Below are 27,463 nucleotides of genomic sequence, written 5' to 3'. Positions count from 1 at the left end.
CCTCTTTGAACCACAGTTTCTTCATTTGAAAAATTGGAATAATAGTATATTCCTCATAGGTTGATTGAAATTAAGCAAGCTCACATGTGGAAAACAACAGCAACATTTACACCATTACAGGGCCCCTGTTATGTGTTCTGCATATGTTACCCGGATTAACCCCCGTGTTGCACATGCGCACACATTGAAAGTACATCCTGCATAAAGAGGAGTCAGGGTTGGGGAGGGAAGTAAAAGATGAAGTGGAAAATCAGGAAGGCCAGATCTTGAGAGCTCTGAGAGAGAGAATTTAAAGGGAGTGTAAAGGGAGTTCACTGAAGGGCTTTAGCGAAGGTGATGTGTGATGTTACTTGTGTATTTATGAGGATGAGAGAATGGGTCAAAGGGAGGTAGCAAACATTGAATCAAGGAGGGCAGTTACAAGGCTATTTTAAGAATGTGACAAGTGATGATGTAGACTTGAATGCATACCTGCTCAGTGTGGTATGACAGACACCAAATCAAACCATATTCTTCATATCATCTTTATACTGTAATGCACAAATCTTTACCACTGTAGTAATGCCTTTGGATTAATGATGGATGGGGGGTGTGTGTGAAATACTGAGTGATTCTACATTTCCAGGTATGGTTTTTGTAATTCTCACCATGACTTCGTAGGGTGAGCTTCTCTTAGCTCCATTGCACGGAAGGAAGATTGAAGCCCAAAGAAGTCAAGAAAGTTGCCACAAGTCCTCCAGCTAGTAAATAGAAAGACCATAATGGAAACCTGGGGCAGTTAGACTTCAACAATGTTTTTCTTTGTTTCTGTTTGTTGACTACTCTGTTAACTTTAGGCTTCATGGCAATATGCAGATGTATTTTCTTGGAGATAACCTAGGTTATCAACACTCCATCAAGTAAGTTACTAGACTAGCTAGTCATTTGAGGGAAAGAAATGTAGGTCATTAATGCCATGATGGATCAGAAGAGAGGGGTGTAAGGCCCTGGAGTGGAGAGAAGAAGAGCCTGGGCACTGTATGCTGAGATATAAGGCGTGAGGTGTGTCTTCAAAGCAATAACACATTTCGTGTTTATTCATGAAAGCATTTGTCCCACACTCATAGACAATATAGTGTTTCAGCTTTCTGTTTCCATAGCACTGGGTGTGCCCTCTGTTTTTAGCTCATAAGTCATATTATCTTGGCTGTCCATAAATAGTATGTGTCATGTCCACTCACTCAACACCAAAGCTTCTAAGGATCCAGTTCCTAACCCAGAGTCTGGTGCAATAACAGAAAGAAACAGTCAGAAGAGAACATAGATTCATAATGTATGCACCCTATACACACAAAGAATTTCAACTAGAGTGTGAGAAGCTGAAATATGGCAGAAAAGGGATGTTGGGGCACTCTTGGCATCCCCTGGGCAATAATCCATTGAATAAAAAAGTGGAATTGCACCATTTTGGGTGAGAAGGTGGAGTGTCAGCTACCAGATTGCACTGGTTAGCAACTCAAGTCCCTCCGGCTGTCACAATCACTACTAATACCCCCACCATCTATTATCGATTTAACACAAACAATGTGCCAGACATGATGGCATCACTTTGTATGTCTTATCACTTTAAATGTGTCAGCAGACTTAAGTCTTACCACAGTCTTCTCTAAAGGATGTTAATTACCCCATTTTACGGATGAGGAAATCAAGTCTCAGAGAGAGAGTTGCCCAAAGTGAATCAGCTAACAGGCTATGACTACTATAGTTTAAAATCCATGACCTTATCTATATTATGACCCACATTATTCCATGACTGATCACACGTTGTTGTCTGTAGCCTCCATTTGGTTGGATAGGAGTTGAATTAGGGGACATGTGTAGGAATAGTGATTGGATGGTATGGGAGGGGTCTAAGGGAGGTGGGAATTGGTGAAAACCTCTCTGTATCTGGATTATTTCATTTTTGAGTCTAGAGAGTCATTAGCAACCTTTTGGTTAAAATCGCTTTGTTCCATAGGAATAAATTGTGAAATTTCACTTTAAAACTAATTACAGTAAAAGTATGATTTCATTTTTACTTTCATTTCAGAATTTTGGTTTTACCAAGAATGTTTCAATTTGGGCAGCTTGAACTTGGCCAAAATAATATACTTAATTTATCATTGTGTATGTTCAAGCTGAGCATTTTAATTTCTTGGTGAATACTGAAAAACTGAGTTTTTCTGAGTACTTGATTTCAAATAAGACTAATCCCACCCCCTCCATACACCCATTCACCACTGTCCCACCCACATAAGATGGTATATAATGAATCTGTTTCAAGTTATATTAAATAGCCTTACATTTTTTTCTATTGTAAAAAATAATAAAAGTTCTTTGTAGAAGTTTTTATAATTAAAAATAATGGGAGAAATAATATGAAAATAACATAGAACACCTCCTAAATAGAGTGTCTATTAACTGACTTGTAAAGGCTTTGTTTTTTTAGAGCAGTTTTATATTCACAGAAAAATTAGGTCTGCAGATTTCCTACATACCCCCTGCTTCCATATGCAGAACCTTCCTTATTATCAGCATCCCCCACCAGAGTGGAAAATTTACTACAACTGATTAACCTACACTGACGTATCATAATCACCTGAAGTTAGTAATTTACATTATGGTTCACTATTGATGTGTATATTCTATGCGGCTGGACAAATGTATAATGACATGGTATTTTCATCATTATAGTATCATACAGAGTCTTTTCAATGCCCTAGAAATCCTCTGTACTCCATCAGTTCATCCTTCCCTTCCCCAACTCAGGCAACAACTGATCTTTTTACTGTCCCCATGATTTTGCCTTTTCCAGGACGTTGTGTCGTTGGAATCAAACAGTAGCCTTTTCAGATTGGTTTCTTTCACTTGGTAATATACATTTAAGTTTTGTTCATGTATTTTCATGGCTTGCTAGCTCATTTCTTTTTAGTGCTGAATAATATTCCACTGTCTTGATGTACCAGTTTATTTATACATCCACCTACTAAAGGACATCTTGGTTGCTTCCAAGATTTGGCAATTATGAATAAAGCTGTTATAAACACCCATGTGCAGATTCTTGTGTGAACATAAGTTTTCAACTTCTTTGTGTAAATACCAAGCAGTGAGGTTGCTGGATAGTATGATAAGAGTATGTTTAGTTTTGTAAGAAACCACCAAATTGTCTTCCAAAGCGGCTGCTTCATTTTGCATCCCTACCATGAATGAATGAGAGTTCCTCTTGTTCCACACCCTCACCATCATTTCTCGTTGTCAGTGTTCCATATTTAGGCCATTCTAATCGCAGTACAGTGGTATCCCTTATTGTTTTAATTTGCATTTTCTTAAGAACATGTGATGTGGAACATCTTTTCATATACTTATTTGACATCTCTATATATTCTCTGGTGAGGTGAGAATTTCTGTTAATATTTTGGCATATAATTTTCTTTTTTCTTTTTTTTTTTTTAGATTTTATTTATTTATTTGACAGAGAGAGAGACAGCCAGCGAGAGAGGGAACACAAGCAGGGGGTGTGGGAGAGGGAGAAGCAGGCTCCCAGCAGAGGAGCCTGATGCGGGGCTCGATCCCAGAACGCCGGGATCATGCCCTGAGCCGAAGGCAGACACTTAAGCGCTGTGCCACCCAGGCACCCCAAATTTTCTGATATGTTTATACATATCCACTAAATAAGTTGATTTAGATCATGATTATTTGACTTTCTCTTTTTTTGCTTAATAATATTAATTATAATTATATGTATTATAATTCAATTATAATAATTGGCCATCTTTATATATAAAAAATCAAATTATATATATCACTAACACAAGATAAGGCAGGGATGGTAAGGATGCCATGTATGTGCCCTCCCTATACAAACAGCAGTCTTCCTTTACTGCACGTTCTTTTCCACTGAACTCAGAGGAGGCCTCAGAATCTTTCTCAACAAAGGTTCTATGAAGATAGTACTATTCAGTTAGATGTGGAATAATAGACCACATTTTTCATGTCTAACCTTGAACCTGAGATGAGGGTATCGAGTGGCTTCAACTATCAGAAGCAAATTAATAATGACAATGAATCATGACAGATTATTACTACCAGGCATCTGACACCATAGAGCCTGACATAGGTACTTGTGGTATTCTTACCCTGTCCCCTCTAGCAAAATATGACATATCACTAATGAGGGGTTTTACTTCCAGGCTAATGATCAGTTCACTTTGACTCCGTGTGTGATACTTGCTTGTGAATGAATAATCCCCCTGAGTCTAATTAGGTTGGGTCTATTCTGTATGCTTTCTGTTGATAAGCGACCTTCCAAATGTCAAGAACATTCCTATACATTGGAGAACAACTAAGATGAGAAGCAGAAAGAACAATTTTGAGGATATGCACTAATCTCTCTCTCCCTCTCTATCTCTCCCCGTTCCCAGAGTCAGATGTTGCTGACTTTGATGGCCGAAGCTCCCTTCTGTATAGGTTCAATCAGAAGCTGATGAGCACTCTCAAAGATGTGATCTCTCTGAAGTTCAAGAGCATGCAAGGAGATGGAGTTCTGTTCCATGGAGAAGGTCAACGTGGAGACCACATCACCCTGGAGCTCCAGAAGGGGAGGCTCGCCCTGCATCTCAGCTTGGGTAGGGTCAGGCTTTGTTCCTTTCCATGTTGAGCTATCAGGAACCCTATTCTGTGGGTGGCCACAGTTTCTTATTGCCCTTGTATGTCAGGTGGAAGTCACTGGAATACAATCTAAGTGACATTTTCCCCCTTTACATATTGGGGAAGAAAAAATAAACATTTTGTGAAAGAGTTAAGCCATAGAAAGCATTCTTTGAAACAAGATAATATTGGTAGGTAGGGATCACTACAAGCTCATTGGTATATATATTTACTTATATTAAATATATATATTTACTTATATTAAATATATATACTTACTTATCTATCTATATTTATCTATCTACCTATTTATATATATAAATACATATATATTTACTTATGTATACTTATATATAAATATATATATATATATTTACTTATCTATCTACTTATTTATCTGTTTATCTCTTTTAATACTATTTAACTTGAGCAAGTTTAACACACATGCACACATATTTTAATGAAGCTTGCTCACAATCTATTCTGATTGATACATTTATGAAAGTTCAGTCCCAAGGGAAAAATGGAGAAGAAATATTTTAATTTAGTTTTGTTTTTATTTATTTATTACTATTACTACTACTATGATGATGATGATGATGATTTTAGTTAAGGAGAGAGAGGGTCATATGTATAGTGGAAAGTCTAAGTTTTTGGGCATTCCCATGTCTTGGTAAGGGAAACACTGTTTCCTTTAAGTGCCCTGGCTGTGCCAGGGGGAGCTCTGACTTGACAAATGCCAGCTAAATTAGTACAATGTCCTGCCTCCTGTGTATTTAGGAAACCATCCTCCCCCTGTGGGTTGGCATCTAGCATGGCCTGCTTCACCACAGGTAGGCCATCATTGTAATTTCCTTGTAATCAATTTCCTATCCCAGGGAAAGAGAGAGAAGGGCTCAGCCTCCTTTGTATGCTCAAAGGTAGTTTTGAAGGAAGAGTGAACCAAGCGCTGAGGGCAGGGAGCAGAATTCCCAAAGGTGCAAAGGCAAACCAAAAAGTTCTTCCATAGAAAAAGAAATAAAAGAGAGAGAGAGAGAGAGAGAGAGAACTCAAGTTGAATAAAAAGGAGTGCCATTCTTTATGAGAATGATTCCCTGCCTTTCACTGATATTTGTTAGTATTAGGGGTGAATATTGTACTTGTGGAAGAGAATTGCCACTACGTATTTGCTATCAAAGTAAAGAAGGACAATCGGCAGAACTCAGTTTGTAAGTTTAAGTTTTTTCCCAGTTTAACTGGGAAGGAGCTCAGATAAATACATTTTCACAATTAGAAGGAGAGACATAAAAATGAAGTTTAGTGTGGACTCACCTCAAAAGCCAAACAACATAAGTCTTTATTTTGAGGCATTTCTGAGAATCTTCTTAGCCGCCATGGTGAATATTGGCAGGGAGAACATCTGGAATCCCAAGTTTAATTTATAAAATTGACATCTAATGCATTAGATTAAGTATACACCAAAGGCATATTTAGAAGCAGAATTTTACCCAGAAGAGAGCAGTAAGAGGATTTGCTAGTAACATAACTAATTGTATTAACATAACTAAAGAAGAAACTTATCAATGAATTATCTGAAGGGCAAGCAAACAAATATTCAGCAAAAATGCATCAGTTCATTAGCTGGTCTTTAATTTTCAGGAAGGGGATATGGATGAATGGAGTGCAGTCCTGCAACTGCATATGGCTCAGAGAGCATTGTGCCTTGTGAGTGAAGTTACGCTTACTTGTCAATAGCAGAGCAGGTGTCTTCTACTAGTAACACTGTATCTGCCAGTGACAGCCATTTATATTCCCAAGGAGATATGCCATTCCCCTTCCAAAGCTCTGCTCCAACATGCGCAATCCAATGTTGTAAACCAGTCTCACTCACGGTATTGCATGATGGAAAGGTGGAGGTGTGGTAATACAACAAATCTATCTTAATTGCAGACATGTGCTAGCTATTTGTTATGGAGAAAGTTGCACAACCCAGAAGACTCTGTTTACTTATGTATAATCTGGGGCTAAGGAATAACTGTCTTGCAGAGCATAGACATGAAAACCAAAAATAATATAAATGAATATTCTATGTCAGTAAGTAAACATAATGAAGTATCAAAAAGAGAAGCTCTTAATATTCCTCATTTATTCAACAAACAATAACTGAATGTCCTGTACTCTGTGCTATGCCAGTCTTCCTGAAAAGAAATGGTATATGAAATGACTAGAACCTGTTCCTTGTTGTGATACATGGAAAAGAAAAGTCTTCCCCCCCCCCCCCCAGATTCCATGTTCCCTGTATTTCTAATCATGGTGGTGACAAAACCTCATTTAGTGAATGATTCAGTATTAAGAATATGTTATTTCAGTATTCTGCATAGTTTGAGAATTTTTTCATCTTTTTCATCTGCTTGGAAAGTGAAATCCTGTGGATTTGAGTGTTCCCTGTACTTACTTGTTTGAAGTAGCCACCTAGGTTTCTTGTAAATTAGTACAAATCTTCACTTTTCTTCTCTAGAGTGATGCTGCCACATATCAGTTCTTTAGCCCTTCATATCTCAGAAATAGCCAGCAGATCTCTGAAAGCGCTAAGTTAAGGAGAAAGGAGGATGATAGTTGCTTTGATTTTCTCATAATAGAAAATCTGTAATGTAGGTTGTGCAAGGAAAGACAAAATTTGTTCATTGCTGTAGCTCCAGAAGTTAGGAAAGCACCTGCCTAATGTAGGCACTTAAGTTAAAATAAGTACAATGGAAAAAGGGGTTTCCATCTCAAATATCAGGGCCTGACATATTATACATTGTTAACTTTGGGCTTGCTCATCCCCAAGACTGTGCTCCTGGCTTCCCCATGAGCCTCTCTCTCTCTCCTATGATGAGGCCCTGATATTTACAGAATACCCACAATGTGCTAGTATCCTATCCAATCCTCAAAACAGCCCAGTTGGCTAAGTAAATATTAGCCCCAAATTACCTATAAGGAATATTAGGCTCAAAAAGGATAAACCATGTCTTCAATTTACACAGCTAGCTATTAGGTATGGCCACTATTAAAATGTAGTTATATCTAATCATTTTTTACTATTTTCTTCAGATTATAAAATATATGTCAATTTTAGAAAACCTGAAAAAAAAAGTAATTATATTTAAGGAAAAGAAAAAATGTCACCTGAAATCCTACAATTTGGTCATCTCTCTTATTGATATTTTTGTATATTTTTCAAATGTTTTTCTTAATTATTTACATGAAATTTTACATATTATACAAAATTCATGTTCTTTCCATGTTGCCACCCAGCTTCCAAAATGGAAAGATCTCATATTATCCCTGATCATGTGTATCTTTTTAAAAAATTTTATTTAAAATCAATTAATTAACATATAGTGTATTATTAGTTTCAGAGGTAAGAGTTTAGTGATTCATCAGTTGTGTATGACACCCAGTGCTCATTACATCAAGTGCTTCCTTAATGCCCATCACCCAGTTACCCCATACCCCCACCACCTCCCCTCCAGCAACCCTCTGTTTGTTTTCTAGAATTAAGAGTCTGTTATGGCTTGTTTCCCTCTAGGATTTTGTCTTATTTTATTTTTCCTTCCCTTCCCCTATGTTTATCTGTTTTGTTTCCTAAATTCCATGTATGAGTGAAATTGTATGATAATTGTCTTTCTCTGATTGGGTTGTGCTTATCTTTTAATTTTTTGAATTTTTTTTCAAGAAGTTACTCAATAATGGAAGGGAAAAAGAGAGGAAGAAATGGATGTGAAGAGGAGGGGAGGGAGGGGGAGAGAGAGGCAGAGAGGGAGGGAGGGAAGAAGGAGGGAGGGAAAGACAGAAAGAGAGAGAGAGAGGAAGGGAAGGGAGGGGAGAGCTCGGAGAGGGAGAAGGAGAGGGCGGGAGGGAGGAAAGGGAGGAGGAGGGAGAGCGAAGGAAGGAGGGAGGAAGAATCTGAGAATCCAAGTTAGTGGGCTAAAGGATGGTGCTAGGCCAATGAAGAGGTAGTTTTTCCCTTCCCACATCCCATGGACACTCCAGCATGCATCCTTTAGCGACAGTTCTCCAGTGTGCGTCCCTTATATAATCTGACTTTACAATTCAGCAATTCAGGATAGGAGTGGAGGGGTTCAGCACCATGGCCAGTTGCCAAGGCTGGCCTTTGGATCCACTTTGGTTGTGGTTCTTTTTACGTGATACTCTTTGCTGTCTGATTCATTGCCAATTACCCCTACTGTGGCTGACTTGGACAGGTCAGTTCTATGGTGAAATTGACCTAGGTTATTCCCATTTAATTAATTTCTTAGGGAAGGGGCGCCTGGGTGGCACAGCGGTTAAGCGTCTGCCTTCAGCTCAGGGCGTGATCCCAGCGTTCTGGGATCGAGTCCCACATCAGGCTCCTCCGTTATGAGCCTGCTTCTTCCTCTCCCACTCCCCCTGCTTGTGTTCCCTCTCTCGCTGGCTGTCTCTGTCAAATAAATAAATAAAATCTTTAAAAAAAATTAATTTCTTAGGGAAGAGCAATGATTTTTTTTTCTTAGCAGTACTAATGGGGAAGAGATTTCTTCTTTCAGTCATTCCTCTTCTCACTTTGTACACATCTCATTCACACCACTTAGGGCTGTCTGCCCTCTGCAGAATTCCAATGGCACTAACCCATACATGCAGGTGGGAGAATCAAAGAGCAGATATTACATGACTGAGAAAGTGTTGTAAGAACTAAGCAAGACATCAATAGTACATGTAGGTCATGCATCCTTGTGAGAGTTCAGTGCCTTTGAACTGAGGCAGAATGTGCAATTGCAATGAGTACAGCTGTAGTAAAGTGAGAATCTAGAAATAGCATAAACACATGCACAGCAATGCCCACAGGGAGACAAGCATAGGGTGCAGAGGCCAAAGTAGTTGAATGAATAATCAACTCATTGTGATATCATGAGATATTGGTGAAAGATCTGCACATTCTCCAAAAAGTCAAATGGACATTAGCTCTTTTGAAATCTAGACATTTGAATAAGCCAATGCACACATATTTATAAAATGTTTAACATGTTTCTGAGTTCGTACTGAATACTATGGAAGATATTTTAAGTGTTGCTGTTTTTTGAGAGCCTACACTTGAACACTATACTAGATATATTAAATATGTATTCCATTTAAAATCACATGGCAGTCCTACAAACTATATCCAAACCCACTTTACAGATGAAGGAACTGATGGTCAGTGATGTGCAGTCAGTTTCCCAAGATCTCATAATTCCATTATTGTTGACCTGAGGTTGGAACCCACTCCAGTCCTACCCCAGTGTCCTGACATTAATGATTAAAATGTTCTAAACCTTTATAAAACAATTGCAGTTTAAATATCATGAAGTCAATGTTCATGGTTAAATTATGACAACGGAGGGATCAGGGTGGGGAAGAGGAGCCCAGAAAGGCTTTATGGATGAACCCTGACTTATCTGGACATTTTATTATAAAAAGTGTAGGAATGAAGGTGTTTCAAAGTGTCAGAGGGTCAAGGTACACCCCATTTTTCATAAATTTTGTCATTAATGTAATAGGAATTTATTGAACAAGTACATTAAGTCAGGTGCTGAGCTAGCCACAGATGGTTAAAAGTTGTATTTACCAGTCCCTATTTTCAGGGAGTTCTCAACCTGGTAAAATAATTATTTCTATTTACATTTTAATTTTGTAATATTAATTTGAAGCATATGATTTTATATTATCAAAACCATATACCATAACTGTATTGAGATAGCATTTTTTTAAGGTAGTGAAGTCACAGAAGATGGATACAAATCAGAGGCTGGACTTTAGCAAACACCCTAAATCTGGAGAATGTTTTATTGAATGAAATTTAGAGATTTCTTAACAACTAAAGACCTATGTTTCATTGCTTTAGTGATACATAAAGATATGCTCTGGTTTGAGTGTCAAACCCACTGGAATCATGTTGCTTGCAATTAGTTTCTTACTTTTTTTCAGAAAGTCTCACTTGGGCACACAGGAGAATATTCATTAGCCCTGCATCTTTCCAAGCAAAGGTCTTTACAATACTGGATAACCTATGGAGTTGAAATTTGCCTTCTTATGCTATAGCTTATGCTTCCCCCTTAGCATTGCCCCATTTTTCTTTTCCACAACTCTCTGCTTTCCATCCATCAAATTCTTTCATGAGACTCTTCATTCCTGCTAAGCTAAGCTACATAACTTCCATGTGTGTATGGTGGGATGCAGATATTCAGAAGGTAAGAAATGAGGGTGAATGGGAGTATCATTTTTTCCCAAAAAGGTAGTGGTGAGAATATTAATGTTGGAGTCAGATAGAGCTTGGTTGTCCCCCTAATTCTTTGTGTTCTTGAGTAAGTCATGTGGCTTCTTTGACACAGCACTTTTTGAAGGGTTTTGTTCAGGAAGAATTGAAACAACATATATAAAGTGCTCACTTTATGTGAGAAGCTTATTAATATAAGTGAATACCAATATTGATAATCTGAAAAATTAGAAGTGGAAAGGTCCGTTCTGAAGGTCAGATGTGGGCAGGCTTTGGGAACTTCCATATGAGTGCCCACCTATTTCATTGATAGTAAATGAAGCCCTCTCCACAAGTGACTTTTTGCTGAAATACAGTCTTAAACAAGAGTTCCCATTCCCTTTTTTCAGGCTATCTGAAGTTCAAAGATTGTGAAAGTTAAAGTGACATCCATGTTTGAAGTGTTAAGATAAGACCAAGCAAGAAGATCTAATCAAAGAAGACTTTTGGGTGAAAACACTGTGATATGTATGCCCTTAGATGGAAGATGTTAGTTTTAAGGGTGAAGAAATTGACATGCTTATCCACAGTGTTTTGGTGGGGGAGAAAGATGAAAAATTAAGTTAGAAATATTTTGGAAATGTTTCAAGCTTCCCGTAAAAATTATTACTTGCTTTAGGGCCTTGAGCAGTATTTTACATTGTTCCATTTTAACTATATCTCAAACCACATGAAAACACGTTTTTATTCAATTAGTAAAATGTTGTTTTTTTTCCATAACGTGTTCCTGACTGAAAAGGTAGCTTCTGCATATTTTTGTCTCTGACCTTTACAGTTGCTCATGGGAAATTTTATCTTGCCTTAAGAAATTGGAAACTAGTTAGAGCTAGTAGTTGGACATCACTTGCCACTGAGGTAAAACTGGAGTTATATATGTCCGATTAAAGAGTTTGATAATCTCTCAAGAATTAAGTTTTTCTTAATTTCTGATAATGAACATTTCTAGTAAGATAGAACATTTCCTAGAACTAACCTTCTTCTTTCTTCATAGTAACACCCCTACTGTAGCTACAACTGAAGACATCCTTCTTGATTAATTTCAGAAATTCCCTGTTTCCGTACTTGTTTAAGCAAACTGATTTTCACTCAATTTGTTTTAATACAAGATTTCTAGTGTTACCATGGGGTAATTGATGGAGGAGTGGGTGAAATTTCATTCACATCTGCCGTTTTGTTGTTGTTGTTGTTGTTGTTGTTGTTGTTAATTAAAAAGTAACTTGTACTGGAAGGGAGAGTCCATCATTTACACATCTCTCGTATCTAGTTTTCAGTGAACCAACTATGCAGGATAAGGAATTTGTTTTTAATGAAGTTTATTTATTTTTCCCATTATGAAAGATAGTTATGTCCACTATAAATACAGAGAAAGCAAAAAAGAAAAAAGAAAATCAAAGCTTCTGTTAATATTTTAGTAAATGCATTCTTTGGGTTATTCTCACATAGTGCTTATCTGTTTCTTTTCCAAAGTTGTGATTTAGTTTTTATATGTACTTTTCTCTCCTGCCTTTATATATCTTAAATCAGGAAGGTGTAAACTATTGAATATCCCTTTTATTAGATGTTACCTTTTAATTTTATCAAAAAATGAAAGTCGCTACTGAGTATACTTTTGAAATAATATAAGTACTTTATAAGTATTATTTAGATGTCTAGGGAACATTCTATCTGCTGATTCTGCCTGCTTATTCAGAATTTTAATTTTTTTCTCTCTTTCCAAATGTTTGGACTTTACCTCCAATTTTTAAATTATTAGACATTTTGGGGAAAAAAATCACCATATTTCAGTTTGTTTTCTTAGAAGAGATTTCCAGAATGCTGGTTACTAGATAAAATGTTATAAACAATTTTTTAGTCCCTCAATACTTATTGATTTATGTTTTTTTAAAAAAATGGGAGGATTTTATTTTGCATTATTTTGGAGGCAATAAAAAAGACTTGGCTAAGTAAGTCAGTAATGTAAAGAAGGAACAATATTAATTCATTTTTGAGGGAAGGTCAACAAATTTCCATAAATATTCATGAAAATTTCATAACCTATTTTGCATGAGAAGATAAGTGTGTTAATTAAGGCTCATGTTTTCATTAGATTCAGTAAGAGGGAAGTAGCTGCCTTTTATTTAAGAAGGTACACACTTTTATTCCTCTGAATCTTAGAATTATCAGTGGGATTATTGGATGGAATAGCAAACTTGCTGAGGCAAGATTAGAGTGTGGGAGAGGAAGGTCGACTTTAACCTTGATGAGGATGTGGATGGGGTTATGAATGCTGACTCTGCTTCCTCCTGCCCAAATGTTCTGAGGCATGAAGAGTATGGTGATAACGGTGGCAGTGAACGGCAGTAGAATATGGGGGCAGCAGTCAACTTGGAAATTTAGAGCTTGAAGTTTCAGGATTTAAAGATACCAGTATGCATGTGTGCAGAACCTCAGTCTGATCAACGTAACAAATCAAATCATCCGATTTAGTAGTGTTTCTTATTACATTTGAAAGTTATACACCGGGTTAACTTAACGAAATCACCCAAGGATTTAAAAACAATGGACTTGGGACAGGTAGTTAGCCATTTAAAGAGATAAAATAAGGGAAGAACTCTACCTTATGTCATATACCAGAATAAAATCCAAATGAAATGAAGTGGAAGAAAACGGGAGACTTCTTTAATGATCTCAGAAAGGGAGAGCATGTTAAACTATAATATAAATGCATAAAATAAGTCATAAAAGAAAATGATATCTTTTTCAATAAAAGAAGGTCTGAGTGATAAAAAATTAGAAAAAAAAAAAAAAACAAAGAAAAAAGCCAAAAGCAAAAGACAACAGCAAAAAGATATTGGCACAATTCATGTTACAGAAAATGGACTAAATAGAAATCGATAAGAAAATGACAGAAAAAATAGGCAAGAAATATGAGGAGATAAACATAAAAAAGGAAATAAAAATGAAAAGATTTTCAAACTCATTCACTTTAAGAGAAATGTATATTAAAAAACCTAAGAAATATACTGTTTTTGCCTATCACACAGGCAGAATTCCAAAAGCTTGAACGTATTTTCTTGACAAGCCTGTGGAGAAAAATCACTTCATAAATTGCTCGTAGGAGTTTGAATAGGCACAACTTCTGTAGAGGACAATTTGGCAGCACCTGGCAAAATTGCAAATGTGAAAACTTTTGACCATTCGTTCCTTACCTAAGAATGCATGCTGCCGAAAGCCTTGCGCACATCCAAAATGATGGCTACACACAAGGCATTTCAGCAGTATTAGGTATCAACAATAGATAGAATACCTAAGTATTTATCCATAGAAAACTGGCTAATATCACATATATCATTCAATAAATACTATGCAGCTGCAAAAAAGAATGAGACAACATTTTATATACTGATGTAAGAAAATTCCCAAGATAGATTAAGTGAAAATGAAAAGGTACATAAAAATGTGCATTGTATTTCACCATTAGGGTAAAAAATTAAATGAGGAGAAATAAAGAATACATGTCTTTGCATATATAGAGTCTTGCATATATATTTTGCATTTATAAATTGCATATATAAATAAAGTATATATGTACATATAAAGTATATATATACACAAATACATATATATATACACACACACACACATGGCTTGCATATACCTAATTTTTTTTTTCTGTAAGGAGAAACAGGCCATTAATAACAGTGATTACCTATAGTGGATGTATGGAAGATTAGCATATGGAGGCAGGGATGGGAGGAAGATTCATTACTATATGCAAAAAGTTAAATAAAAAATATAGTCACTTTGACCATTTATAATTAAATTCATCTTTTGAAGCTGGAATAATAGCATAGAAAATATTTAAATATTTGGTCTTAATCATTATCATTGGCTCTCTGAAACTACTCAGTATATCACTAAAACTCACCAAAAACAATAATAAATACGTAGGGAGAAAGGATGTGATTCCTTTTCCTTTTTTTCTTCTTTCCATGACTTACAAAGGATTTACGTTTTCAAATGTTTAATGTTTCTGACTTATTGTTAAGAAATAATTGTTAAATGTCTTTTTCCCTTTTAAGAAGAAAATTGAGGCGCACATCAATGTGAACCCTCTAATACTAATTTTACTTGGCTTATTACCTAGAACTGACTGTTTGTAAGACACACTAAGTTTCCTTCAATAGTTCATTAGCTCTTGCACAAATTTTATTTTATAAATAAAGGGTGTGTGTGTGTGTGTGTGTGTAGAGAAAGGGAGAGAAAGAGAGAGGGAGGTATTCTTGTTTTTCTCTTGTGTGTGTCTCATGGCTGGTACCGCTTTCCACTGACCTGCTCAAGGGAAAAAACAAAACAAAACCCTAGAGGTCATCCTTAGGGGAGTCTCCCTTTATCACCTGCCCTCCAATAGCCAAGTGACAATATCCAAGAGAGGCCACCACCTTATTATCATTTGGAAATCCATCCTTCCTGCCCTCTCTTTACCTAAGGCCCTGGGGCTCCCGACTAGATTGTTGTTGGTCTTACTGCCAGCCTTGCCTTCTAATCAAATTCTCATACAGCTGCCAAAATAATCGTTTTTACATAAGAGGAAGTAAACAACAAAAGAAGTTAAAGACTGTCTTCTCTCATCCTCGGTGTAATTTGGGTTCTTACTACATTTCTTAAATGTTAATTTGAGTTAGTAATCTCTGATTTACTAATTCACCAGACAGACGCCCATTCCTTAAAGGTAAATTAAATGTATAGTTACCTCGCACACTAGTGCACTAGTCCTGGATGATATAAGCCAGGCTGGTATGACCATGGTACTGCTGCATGGACTCCCCCACCATGTTTCCTTGTACCCCCAAGTCTTGGCACATGCCTCACCTGGCTCTGTGATGGTGCTCCCTCTTCTAGCCAAATCTCAGACCTGTCACTGCCCTATGGGAGCTTCGCAGCTCCCTACCTTGCATTTGTTTGGCTACTGGCTCTAAACACTATATGCCACAAGCACACTTTTTACCAGTTTACTTATTGAGAGACTCCATTAAGACTTTTAGGGAGGGGAGTGTGCCTTTTAACTCTATATCTCCTTTATCTCCTTTATATATGACCTGCCACTGTGGCAGGCAGTGGTAGATATCAGTACCTTTTTATGGAAGGAAAGAAGGAAGAAAGACATGGAAGAAGGGAAGGGGAAGAGAGAAAAGGAAGGGATGGAGAGAGAGAAGGGAGGAGGAAGAGAGAAAAAAGAAGAAATAACTTTTAATTGTTAGCATAATTTGACCAATTGTGAGAACTTAAAAGTTGAAGAAATAATGAACAAATTATGAAATAAAGTCAGTGATGAATGCAGCATTTATCATTTTTCAGTTACAATGAATTTGATGCCCACCACCACCCCCATATGAAGCAACCAAGTGTTGTTCAGTGCAGGAAGCAGAGCCTTAGGGCCATAATGGAGGTGGGAGTGAGCAGCCTACGGGGGAAATGGCAGTTCCTGCCCCCTTAATGCCACACTGTTAAGCAGACTCTTGCAGCTGTTCTGGTAAAACGCATCTTAGGAGAGAAGAGGGAGACATTTAGCTTTCAGTTTCTAAGGGAACCAAACAATAAAACATTTAAAAATTTGAAGTTTATAAATTAATTGCATTTAACTGTTCATTTAGCTAAAGTCTGAGCTATTCTGAAGGGGGGGAGATGCTATAATCTTTTTGACAAAATGGTACTGGCAGGAACTTCCATAAAATTGGAGGAGGGACAGAGGGGAGGGAGAACTAGCCTGACTTGATAGAAAAATGTACCTCTCCATCTGAATCTCTCGCAGCCTCCTAAGGGGTGTCTTCCAAGCTGAGTTTAGACTGAATCAATGCATATGGCCCATGCCACAGGCACAGTAAAAATGATCAACTGGACCTGGATTTGAATGCTAGCTGCCCCCCATGCATGCTTAACCTCATCGATCCTCAGGTTCCTTATTCATGGTAATAATTTTCCCTTGGAGGACTAAAAATGGAGGGTATAAACTTCCTACTTAAGTGCTGTTCATATAGGAGGCACTTGAACATGGCAGCTAAAATGATTATTTCCTCACCTTTGCCTCTGCCTTCAGACTTACCTACTCGGTGCCCACTGTCTTCGCTTTACTGATCGAGAATTCACTTTTCCTCCAAAGCATAACTCAGGATTCATTTTCTCCATTCAAGAGCCATTCAAACACAAAGAATGTGTATTATTTCTAAACGTGATACTCCGTTTTCAATATTATTGATGACCATAAGGATATGGTGCCTTTTATTACTTAATTGTTCATGTTTTGAAAACATTTCCTTTCAATCCAGAAGGGGATGTGTATATCAGCTGACCTAGAATTTGGTTCTGGAATCTGTGGGCAAAGCATGTTATTCCTTTACAAACCCAACAGGGTTCTGGTCCTGGAGACAGAGAATCATTCTTTACCTTTAGGATAGAGAGAACTGGCTTTGCTTGCAGAATATTCTAGTATGCAAGGCTGCCCTTGGGCATGGATGCCATCCAGTCTTCCTCTCCCCTTCACAGATGACAGCAAACCTCGGCTCAGCAGCAGCCCACCTTCGGCCACCCTGGGCAGTCTGCTGGATGACCAGCACTGGCACTCGGTCCTCATTGAGCGGGTCGGCAAGCAGGTGAACTTCTCTGTGGACAAGCACACACAGCACTTCCGCACCAAGGGTGAGGCAGATGCCTTAGACATCGACTATGAGGTGAGTTGACTCTCCCTGCAGGTCCCCAGGCCCCTTGCTCAGCATTAGTTAAAAAATCAGAAAAAAAAAAAAAGAACAATGGAGAGAAGATGCGGGGCCCTGATAAGTCTTACCCTGGGCTCATCTCTTCTATCTAAGCCCTTGGAAGAGTCCAAGGGGGGCATCTGAGCAGTGTTTGTGGAGGGAAATGCCTTGGCAACAATGGGACATCAGCAAATTGTGTGCATTTTAAAATAAGAAAATCTCCTTTTTCACTTAAAATTTTTTTAAAATTAAAGATTTTTTAAAAAATTGCCTGTAGCCTTCCTGAATCACTGTGTAGTCTTGTAGTTACACTCAGTTGTTCTTTTTTCAAAAATCAATTTCAGTTGGCTGGGAAAATACAGAAATTATACTAATATATTATTATATGTCAAGTATACTTGAAGAAAAAAAGAGCAAGAAACAAAACCCAAAGGAATCTAAAACCACACTGTAGGCACTTATGTTTAACCTTCATTCCTATGCAAACTTGCAAATGACTGTGGACAGTCATTTCTTTCTTGCTTTCTTGTATGAGAGCAAGAAATGCACCGAGCCTACAATACAAAGAAGATTGCACAAAGTTCTGCAAACTGGCAGCCAAAAGTTATCTATCTTTGTGAGTAGTTCAGTTCAACAAGTGTGCCCCTGCTGTATACCGGACTTTTTTCTAGGCAATAAATATACAGAGGTGGCTGAGACAGGGTCCCTGTGTTGGAGAACCTTACAGGACTTTTTGGAGGATTGTGGCATGGCCAGTTTTATGTTTAGACTAGTAATTTTGAGTGTCTGTTTCAGGAGTCAGCCCAATTAGCATCCCTTGGGGATTTGTTAAAAATGAAAATACTTAGGTCCCACCCAGACCTGCTGAATCAGAAACTCAGGGAGAAGAGCTCAAAAATTTGTTTTAGAAATCCTCCAGGGGACACCCTAGCATTTGAAAAGTACTATTTTAGAGTAGTTACTCTGTAGCTTAGACTAGTGGGGAGGTGGAGGCAGGGGACTGCTGGACAGATGGTGGGAAACTCTGTTAGGTGACAAGTCCAGTCACCAGTGGGGTACATACTAGAACAGTGGGGGTCGAGATGAATAATTGAAAAATTAGGGTCTGATGTACTTTTTATCAATCACCATCATGAGCTATAGGAAAGATTTCCTCTTTTGATTTTAACTTTAGCTTAGCATACTGTTGATAAGATATGCCACGTATTAACTTCAAAAAAGAATTTGTCACTCTGACTCAGAAAGATACCAGGTAGGTTTTTTTTTTTATTTGCTGATAACTGGAAATCTATGAATATCAATCATCTTTCTTTGTCAAGTTTAAATGATTTAAGGTGATTGAAAATGATTTAAGTAATTGAAAAAAGAAAAAAGTAAAGAATACATATGATATTAAAAGAGATGTCTTTTATGAACTTGAGGACAACAGAAAACATAAAATCATCTGTAACTCTACCCGCCTCAGAGATGGTTCTAAAATTCTCCCAGTTGCCTGATAATTTCAAGCCTATGTCTACCTATCTCTTCTGTGTAGAGAATGTTTATGGGCTCACAGCGGAGTGGCATTAAAGTGAATGTCAGCATTTGAGGGAAATGAAATCCAGTGATGTCACTCAGTTTATGAAATTGGAACAGATTTCTTCAGGAAATGCCTGAATTTCATGTTGCCTTATAAAAAGTATCTCCTGGGAAAGAAACATCTCAGAGAATTCCTTTGAAGTAATCTCTGTTTCAGAGAATTCCAGCCCCTGCCAGAGTGCCCAGCCAGCTTGCCCCAATGACCATATAAGGAGACAGATTAACTCTAATGGTGACATTAGAAATTGACTGTACTAGAACATGAGAATTCTGTGTTGGGAGAAGTTTCTGGAACTGGAGCTCTCCAGTCTTTGTAGATTCACCTTAAAGACTGTATGTAAAAGAAAGAGCAGTAGAATAGGAGTCTTGTGTTCTAATTGCCACTTTACCACTAACTAGTTGTGTAAACCCGGAAAATGAAAACTCTTAACTTCATTTACCCAGGAGCAGTAATAGCACCCTATTGGCAGGAATAAAGAGAAATAAAATATCTAAGTCTAGAGATTATTTAGTAACAATGTTGTCTATTAATGAGAATCTAGATTATTGATTTGATTTCTGCCATGGGACCATATGAGCCCATGTGTGCCCTGGATACCACCAGCTAGCAGGATAACTAAAATCGGGTCCTTGGGCTCCTATGACCCATTGTCAGAGCACTGCTGCTCTAAAGCTATGCCTTTCAAATTTCATACCAAGGTTCGTTATATTATGAAAATCTAAGATCCTCTTAAAATTTCAGCATTATGAGCTAATAATCGGCAAGAAAATTTGGTAGCTTTCATCCCTCCATCAAAGACTTAGGGATATCAATGAATGACATCATGACTTTCTATGAGGCCCCCTGAGGACTTTTGTTACACTAAGATATGTTAAGTTGTTTGTTTCTCTTCCCACCTAGGGCTGGGAATCTTCTGTCAAAATAAATAAATAAATAAATAAATAAATAAATAAATAAATAAATAAAAAGAAGCAGAAAGAATGTAGATCCTTTGCTCCTCTTTGGAATGTCATCTTAGTTCACATCACTCAGCCTATATGATTTTCTCCAAACGCATATGAGAAAGACTATAGCAATTCACTTCACTTCTGGTCTAGAGCAGAAGGATTTTAGAAAACAGATATTTTTAGGATCTTAGTTAAGGGTCGATTTTTCTGAGATTCAGATAATCCATTAATTATTTTCCTATCAGAAGTGCTCAATGATCCTGTTTACATAGCTATTTACAAGCACCAGAACTATTAAAAACGTTTTTTAAAATACATGATTTTACATATTTCCACATCATAAATACTGAAAAGTCATTTTACAAAATAAAAAAATATATTTTTTAATAAGAATACTTAGTTAAAAAACTAGATTAGACTAACCCCTATAAGCATTTAAAAATGCATATGTATACATATATCTTCAAATGTAAGTTCTATCAAAACTTCAAAGAAAATATGAGATAGTACTTTTTAATCAAGGATTGTGGGAGGTTCTTCCAAGTCTGACATAAATTTTAGAAACCTGGAAATAAAATATATGAAAAACATCCATATAAAATAAAAAAAAAACTTCCACATAACCTTCCATAAAAATACATATACAGTGATATCACTACCCCAATAACTTAGAAAAGTATTTCAAAATTTAATTAATAAGTAAAAATGTCCTACAAATAATTCTTAATAGATAACTTAAAAGAGAAATAAAGAAAATGAATATGTAAAACAAACAAATCGCTCTCAAATATATGAAAAGATGTTCAACTGCACTCATTAAGAAAAGGAATGCAAATTGAGGCTACAGTGATATTTTTCACTTAGATTGCAAAGACTCAAAATGTTATAATGTCTATAAGGCTATGGAGAGAACAGAGCTATTTCATCCATTGTTAGTGGGATGGTAATTAATATTATATCAAAAAAGGGCAATGTCTTCAAAATTGTAAACACATGGTCTTCAATCCAACAGTTCTGTTTCTAGCAGTTTACCCTACAGTCATAAGTAAATATGTGCAATGGGACATATGTTAGGAATAATAAAAGATTGGAAATTCCCCAAAAGTCCTTCAACAGGGGGTTAATTAAGAATTATGCTAAGCTCCGTAGGGAAAGAGCTCTGCCAGTGTGCCCTGGTGACCTCACACTATCTATGTGGTCCACACAACCAAAGCTTTGCACAACAGCTGATCTGAGTCTTGGCAGGATGCCTTATGATCTTCCTGAAACATCAGAGGTTGGAGGCCTACAATTAGCAGCTTCAAGGCTGTTTCCCATTCAAGGCACCTGCCCCATGGGAGGCTGTCATGACACAGTTTCTTGTTGCCTCCTAGGTTCTGATAAGGCACGAGGTATTCTGCCCTGTGCTCTCATAATAGAGCTGTGTCATCAAGAATTGCATAGCTGAAAGACACGTCTCTTAGAACTCAGACATAATTAAAGGACTGGCCAGACATAATACAACTGCTTATTTAGTGACTGAAATAACTAGAATAAGATCTATAGCAACAAGGAACCCACTAGCTTATATTGTGGTCATCTGATACCCACCCCACCCTTTTTAGCATCATTTTTTTGGTGTGTGGGACAGGTGGGCAGCAGTGTTTGACTACTCTTGCCTTTGTTGACTCTGTAAGTCACAAACCATCTGAATCTACAAGTGGCTCCTTTGCCTTTGCAGGTGGATCATTCAGGTCTTGCTTTGGGCTCACCTTATTTGGTGTGTGTGCTTGACAAAGCCATATAGAAGTATTATGCAGCCATTAGAAAGAATGAGGCAGCCCTATATATCCTAATGTGGAACGATTTGTAATATAAATTGTTAAAGGAAAAGAAAAACAATGTGCACTGCAGTATAAGAATATCTGTGTTTAAGATTAGAAAAAAAACATGGACTTGACAGCAGACAGCATGTAGACAGAAATCTCTGGAAGTGACTACAGGGACAGGCAAGGCAGGTAATAAGAGGATGGGTTCAATAAGAGGGAAGCCTTACTTTCCACTGACTACTTTTTAAAAACATTTTGAATTTTGTTCCACATGTAGAAGTATTTTAAGGAGAAACTGAGGCAATAGAAAGAATATATGACTTAAAAGATATTTCTTTTATTTTCTGCTAAAATTATAACCTCTGATTTATGTTTATTCATAGTTTTTTTCCAAAAACACTTATCACTTCAGAATCTTATTGAATTTACTTATTTTTAATTGTCTATCTCTTCATCCCCACCCCAATCATAGAATTCAAGCTCATTGTAAGGGTTGATGTTTTCTTTTTTACTTTAATTTCTTTTTATGGATGTGTCTAGTACATAATGTGCAGTCCATAATTATGTGTTAAGTAAATGAAGGAAGTTTATTTCTGTAATTATAAAAGGTTAGCAGTTGATGGCCAACTTTGGTGTCCATCAGAAGTTATATATATATATTCTGCCATGCTTGAAGGCCACCTTTTGCCACCACCCTTACTTGACATTGCCTAAAGGACACTTCTCTTAGAACTCAGACATTACTAAAGGGCTGGCCAGACATAATACAACTACTTATTTAGTGATCAAAATAACCACAGATCACTAAGGAAACGGTTTTCCAGATCATGTGGCAGTGTAATCGTTATTGATCCTTTTCTCTTTGGAAACTCAGCTGCAAGGCTAAAGTAGAAGGCCTATGTGGAGGAAAAAAATGAAAGAAAATAAAATAAGGAAAAAGAAAATAAGTAGATACAAAGTGGAAATAAAGAGGAAGAAAGTGGAAGGGGAAAAAAACATGAACTGTTTTGTTGCTATTTTGTGATTTTGTTTTACCTCTAAAGCAACATTGTGAAGAAAATTATTACATCTTACATTACAAACATAAAACCAAGACAAAAGAGACTGATGAACCCCCCCCCCCCCCGCCATTCCCATTCCCCAGTAGCTATTGTGTAACGGAAACAAGATTTGAGCTCAGATCTGTGCAGCTGCTCAACAGAGATCATTCTGGTGACCAGACATTCTCTCTGAAGGAGGAATAATCCGTCAAGATACAAGCACAGGTTCTGGTCCTTATTCTGGTGTCTGCATGTATTCGAGACTTGAAGCCATATTAATCCCTGCCATTTTTCTTTCTGCTTTTAAATTTAAGATCGTTATGATTTGTGGATTTTCTAATGTTGTGTTTCCCGAAGTTTTATAATGGCAAACTGGAATATAAAAACTTCTCTTAAATGTAAATTAAAAGTAAACTAATTGTGCTGAACATGATGGAGGGAGTATTTTAATATTACCATTATATCACAAAGGGAAAAAAAATCTCTGTTTTTATTAACATGAGCTGAAAGAACAAATGAAAAAATTCTATTGGTGGAGGTGGTAGCAGGTTTTAATTATCTAATAAGACATCTTGAGGCTGGCTGAATTTGGGCTGAATTATTATAACCATCAATAAAATATTATAGAATTAGCCAGGCCACAGCTGAATATGTGTAGAGCCTGAGGCAAGAGTACAAATGGAGGCCCACATACCATAAGTTTAAATATTTAAAGGATTACAAATAAGCTAACAAACTGTTGAATAAAATATGTTCTGTTCTCCTGTTTTGATGAATGTACCTTCCCAGCCACATCCCATATGTTCAAGCCCTGTCCATGGTGTAAACAGCTGCCCCCTGGCCACTGCTCAGACCTGTCAGCCCATGGTCTGTCCTCAGGAGGGCAGATGGGGAGAGAAACATTCAGGCCCTCAAAGCACTTTCAGAACTGTTTAGGCAAGAAGCTCTGGGGTGCTGTGTAGGAAGATCATGGTTTATAAGGGTTGTAGCAGCTCCCTATAGCTGTTTCTCCTTGACTCCACCATGAGGAAGAATGGAACTGGAGGATGGTCAGAGTGGGGCCCTCTGGGGTGCCCGGGTGTATGGGGGATACTGAAGTTAGGATTTCCAATGAGCTCCTTGTTTGAATGCTAAAACATACAAAATTTAACCCATTGTCCAAAAACCTAAGGTAAAAGTATTGTAAGTTCACTCAGACAAAACAAATTATAAATATGTGTTGAACCAATTGGGCTGTGTCAGCCCCTGATGTATATGAGTCTGTAAAAAGATACCCATTTAGGAGTGCCTGGGTGGCTCAGTGGGTTAAGCATCTGACTCTTGGTTTCTGCTCATGTCATGATCTCAGGGTCATGAGATCAAGCCCCATGTTGGGCTCCACATTCAGTGTGGAGTCTGCCTGAGATTCTCCTTCTTCCTATCCCTCTGCCCCTCCCCCCGCTCTCTCTCTCTCTCTACAATAATAATTAAATAAACCTTTAAAAATATCATCAGTGTTCCCTCATATTCGATGCAGGGCTATGTCTGGGTCAGATATTGCTCACCTTCTGTCTGCAGTAAAACAGACATAGGACATTTCTTATCCAGAAATAAGAGGACACTGGGAATTTGTGAAAGAATAGGTTATAGAAGCAATGAAGAAGAGGTAGTTTTTAGTTAACATGTAACCAATTACCTCCTCTCAATATGTGACCCTAAAGTAGGGACAAAAATAAGACATCATATGCACCATATGCTTTTTAAAATTAAAGAGATCAGACATTCCAAAGAAGTTACAAACTGAGTCATTGATCAAGTCAAATAGTAAAGAGAAGCCATAAAATGGTGACTCTCGGGAAGATTTGCACTGCTATTTTCTCACTTGGCTTATTTGGTATTTTTCATTTTTAACTATTTGAATTTGGGCTAATATTTAAAAATCAAGAGGAAAATTGGGATTTCTGGTTTCATTTTAAATGCCAGAAACTCATCAAACTTTGAGAAGATTCCAAAGGTCAGTGATGGGCTCCTCTTCCATAAAGGTCATGAACTCTACATATGGCTCAACAAACACAAATCCAGTGCAAAAAAGAAGGCAGCTGTTTGAATCTATTTTCATACACCCTGTATTACAAAGTGGACTATCAGAGCAAAAGTGAGACAAATATTCACAAGCGAGAGACTTCAAAAGTATCAGAAATCCAAGTCTGACAGAAAAAGGAATCTTCCAAACAGGAAGACTCCCAAATTTAAACAGGGCCAGGGAAAAAGCCAACAAGGAGGAATGAACTCATTGCCATGGAAGTAGCATCAAAGATTGAAAAAGATAGAAGCAAATGCCGGACAAAGAAGAGGAATGAGATCAAAGGAAGAGAAAGTGGCAGATTCTGGGACCTCATGCATTTAACATCAAAGCAGGTTTTCTTCTGGGAGTCATCTAGTTGGAGTGGAGCCCACCTGTGACACCAGCAAACCCTTCAGGTTACCAGATGAACTATGTTGCCTAAGACACCGAGACTGTGAGTGAAACTTTACAATCTAACACTTGGTTTTGTTGACTACTAAGATCAATGAAAGGCACACTATACAACTTGCCAAAACCAAACAAACAAGAAAAGTAAGCAAAGAAAGCAGCTGAATTGACCAAAACAAAAGGACAATAAGGCAAAAGCAACTTTAGAAGTAAATTGCTAATGTTCTTTTTTTAAGCAATTCAACAAATATTTGTTAGATTTTTTATGTTTGAATCATACCTCTTGCATTAAATATTAAAAAGTGAATGAGATATTATCTGTCTGTGTCCTTGAGAAACATTTTTAGAGAGATATTTCAAAACATTCAACAAATATTTATTCAGCATAAATACTTATATTTATATATATTTGTACCGGGTATCATTTTAAGCACTTGGAAAATTTGAGTATGTCAAAGAAAAGAACAAAGATGCCTACCCTCGTGGTGCTTAGATTTTAGTAGGAGAGATAAACCATAAGACGCAACTATAACAAGTAAGTAAATTACACATGCAATGGAAAAAAGAACAAAAATATATATGGGTCATGAATTGGAAGTTCAAAGATGAAGGGAAAGGCACCTGGGTGCCTCAGTTGGTTAAGCATCTGACTTGTTTTGGCTCAGGTCATGATCTCAGGGTTGTGAGATTGAGCTCTGTGTTGGGCTCCATGCTGAGCGTGGAGCCTGCTTGAGGTTCTGTCTCTCCCTTTCCCTCTGTGCCCCTACCCTGGCATGTGCATGTGCTCTCTCTCTACATATATATGAAATAAAAATAAAATAAAACAAAATAAAGTAAAGTAAAATAAAATAATTTTTAAAAAAGCTGAAGGGAAACAGTTTGCAATTTTGGATATGTTGATCAGGGTAGACATCACTGAGATGGTGTCAATTGAACAAAGACTTAAAAAAAAAGAAGTGAGTTTTTTAAAGGCTATTTGGAAAGAACTGGCTTAGGGCATCTGGCTCCCTTACACTGTAACAACTCTGCAGTGTTATATGAGCCCATGAGCTAACAGAAACTGGGTTTCCAGCTCTGTGATCCATATCCTGAAGGCCCTTGGGTGACATCATACAGATGATGCACCCTGAAATATAATCTCTGTTCAATATCGTCAATATCTGCCCCACAGTGAAACATGCTGGAGTCTGAATGGGTGGGCAGGATCATATCATCATAATCCTAGACAATGAAATTAGTGAATGAAGAGGTTCATGGAGTACAGCCAGGTTTGTCTTGAAAGCAAAGATTAATTCAACAAGACTCATTAAAGTTTGAAGGAAATACATGGGCAATTGTAAACACAATAATGATATGTGAGGCAATAAAAAGAATAGTTTGTACAACACAGACAATTGAAGTAACTGAAAAAATAAGATAGAAATTCAGGAAATCAAACAAACAAACTTTTTAGAATAATGACTGAATAAAAAAATGCAGAACATGAACCTGAGAAGATATTCCCCCCTACCTGCAGACCAAGTGATATATAATTTTACACTCAACTGTAAAATTACTAGTCTTCCTAAATTTGAAAAGAAAATTGAATATAGACAGTAACCATAAAGTTCTAGCATGGCCTCCCTTTCTTTTTCGTTTCCCACTCAATATAAATGGGAAGCTAGAACCGACCAAAGGGCCTTTTTAAAGGAGCACACAACATATTAAGTTCCAGTGTTCTGAAAATCTGAAAATCAGAAGGAGGCTTCTACAGAATCTTGGGGGAAAGTTTGTCTATCTGTTTATTAATTCAAAACAAAAAAAAGACACTCAATTGAATTGCCATTGAATAAAATATCAATATATAATATCACAAACTTCAGACTAAAAATATTAGAAGAATTACTATCCATATGTTTTTTATTCAGAAATTATTGAATATAATGCCACAAAATACCATTTTGAAAGAA

General features: G+C 37.1%; 1 protein-coding gene across 1 annotated transcript in view; it reads left to right on the top strand.

Moving 5' to 3' along the window:
* The window catches only part of CNTNAP5 (contactin associated protein family member 5), a 780,199-nt gene that overhangs the window by 345,245 nt on the left and 407,491 nt on the right, over positions 1-27,463 (top strand). Inside the window, exons 5-6 of the mRNA XM_044388305.3 lie at positions 4,440-4,643; positions 17,480-17,664. Of these exons, the coding sequence (XP_044244240.1) occupies positions 4,440-4,643; positions 17,480-17,664 (389 nt within the window). The remainder of the gene's footprint in view (positions 1-4,439; positions 4,644-17,479; positions 17,665-27,463) is intronic.

Source organism: Ursus arctos, unplaced genomic scaffold (genome assembly GCF_023065955.2).
Source record: "Ursus arctos isolate Adak ecotype North America unplaced genomic scaffold, UrsArc2.0 scaffold_1, whole genome shotgun sequence".
Taxonomy (NCBI): domain Eukaryota; kingdom Metazoa; phylum Chordata; class Mammalia; order Carnivora; family Ursidae; genus Ursus; species Ursus arctos.
This window is presented reverse-complemented; position numbering and strand designations above follow the sequence as displayed.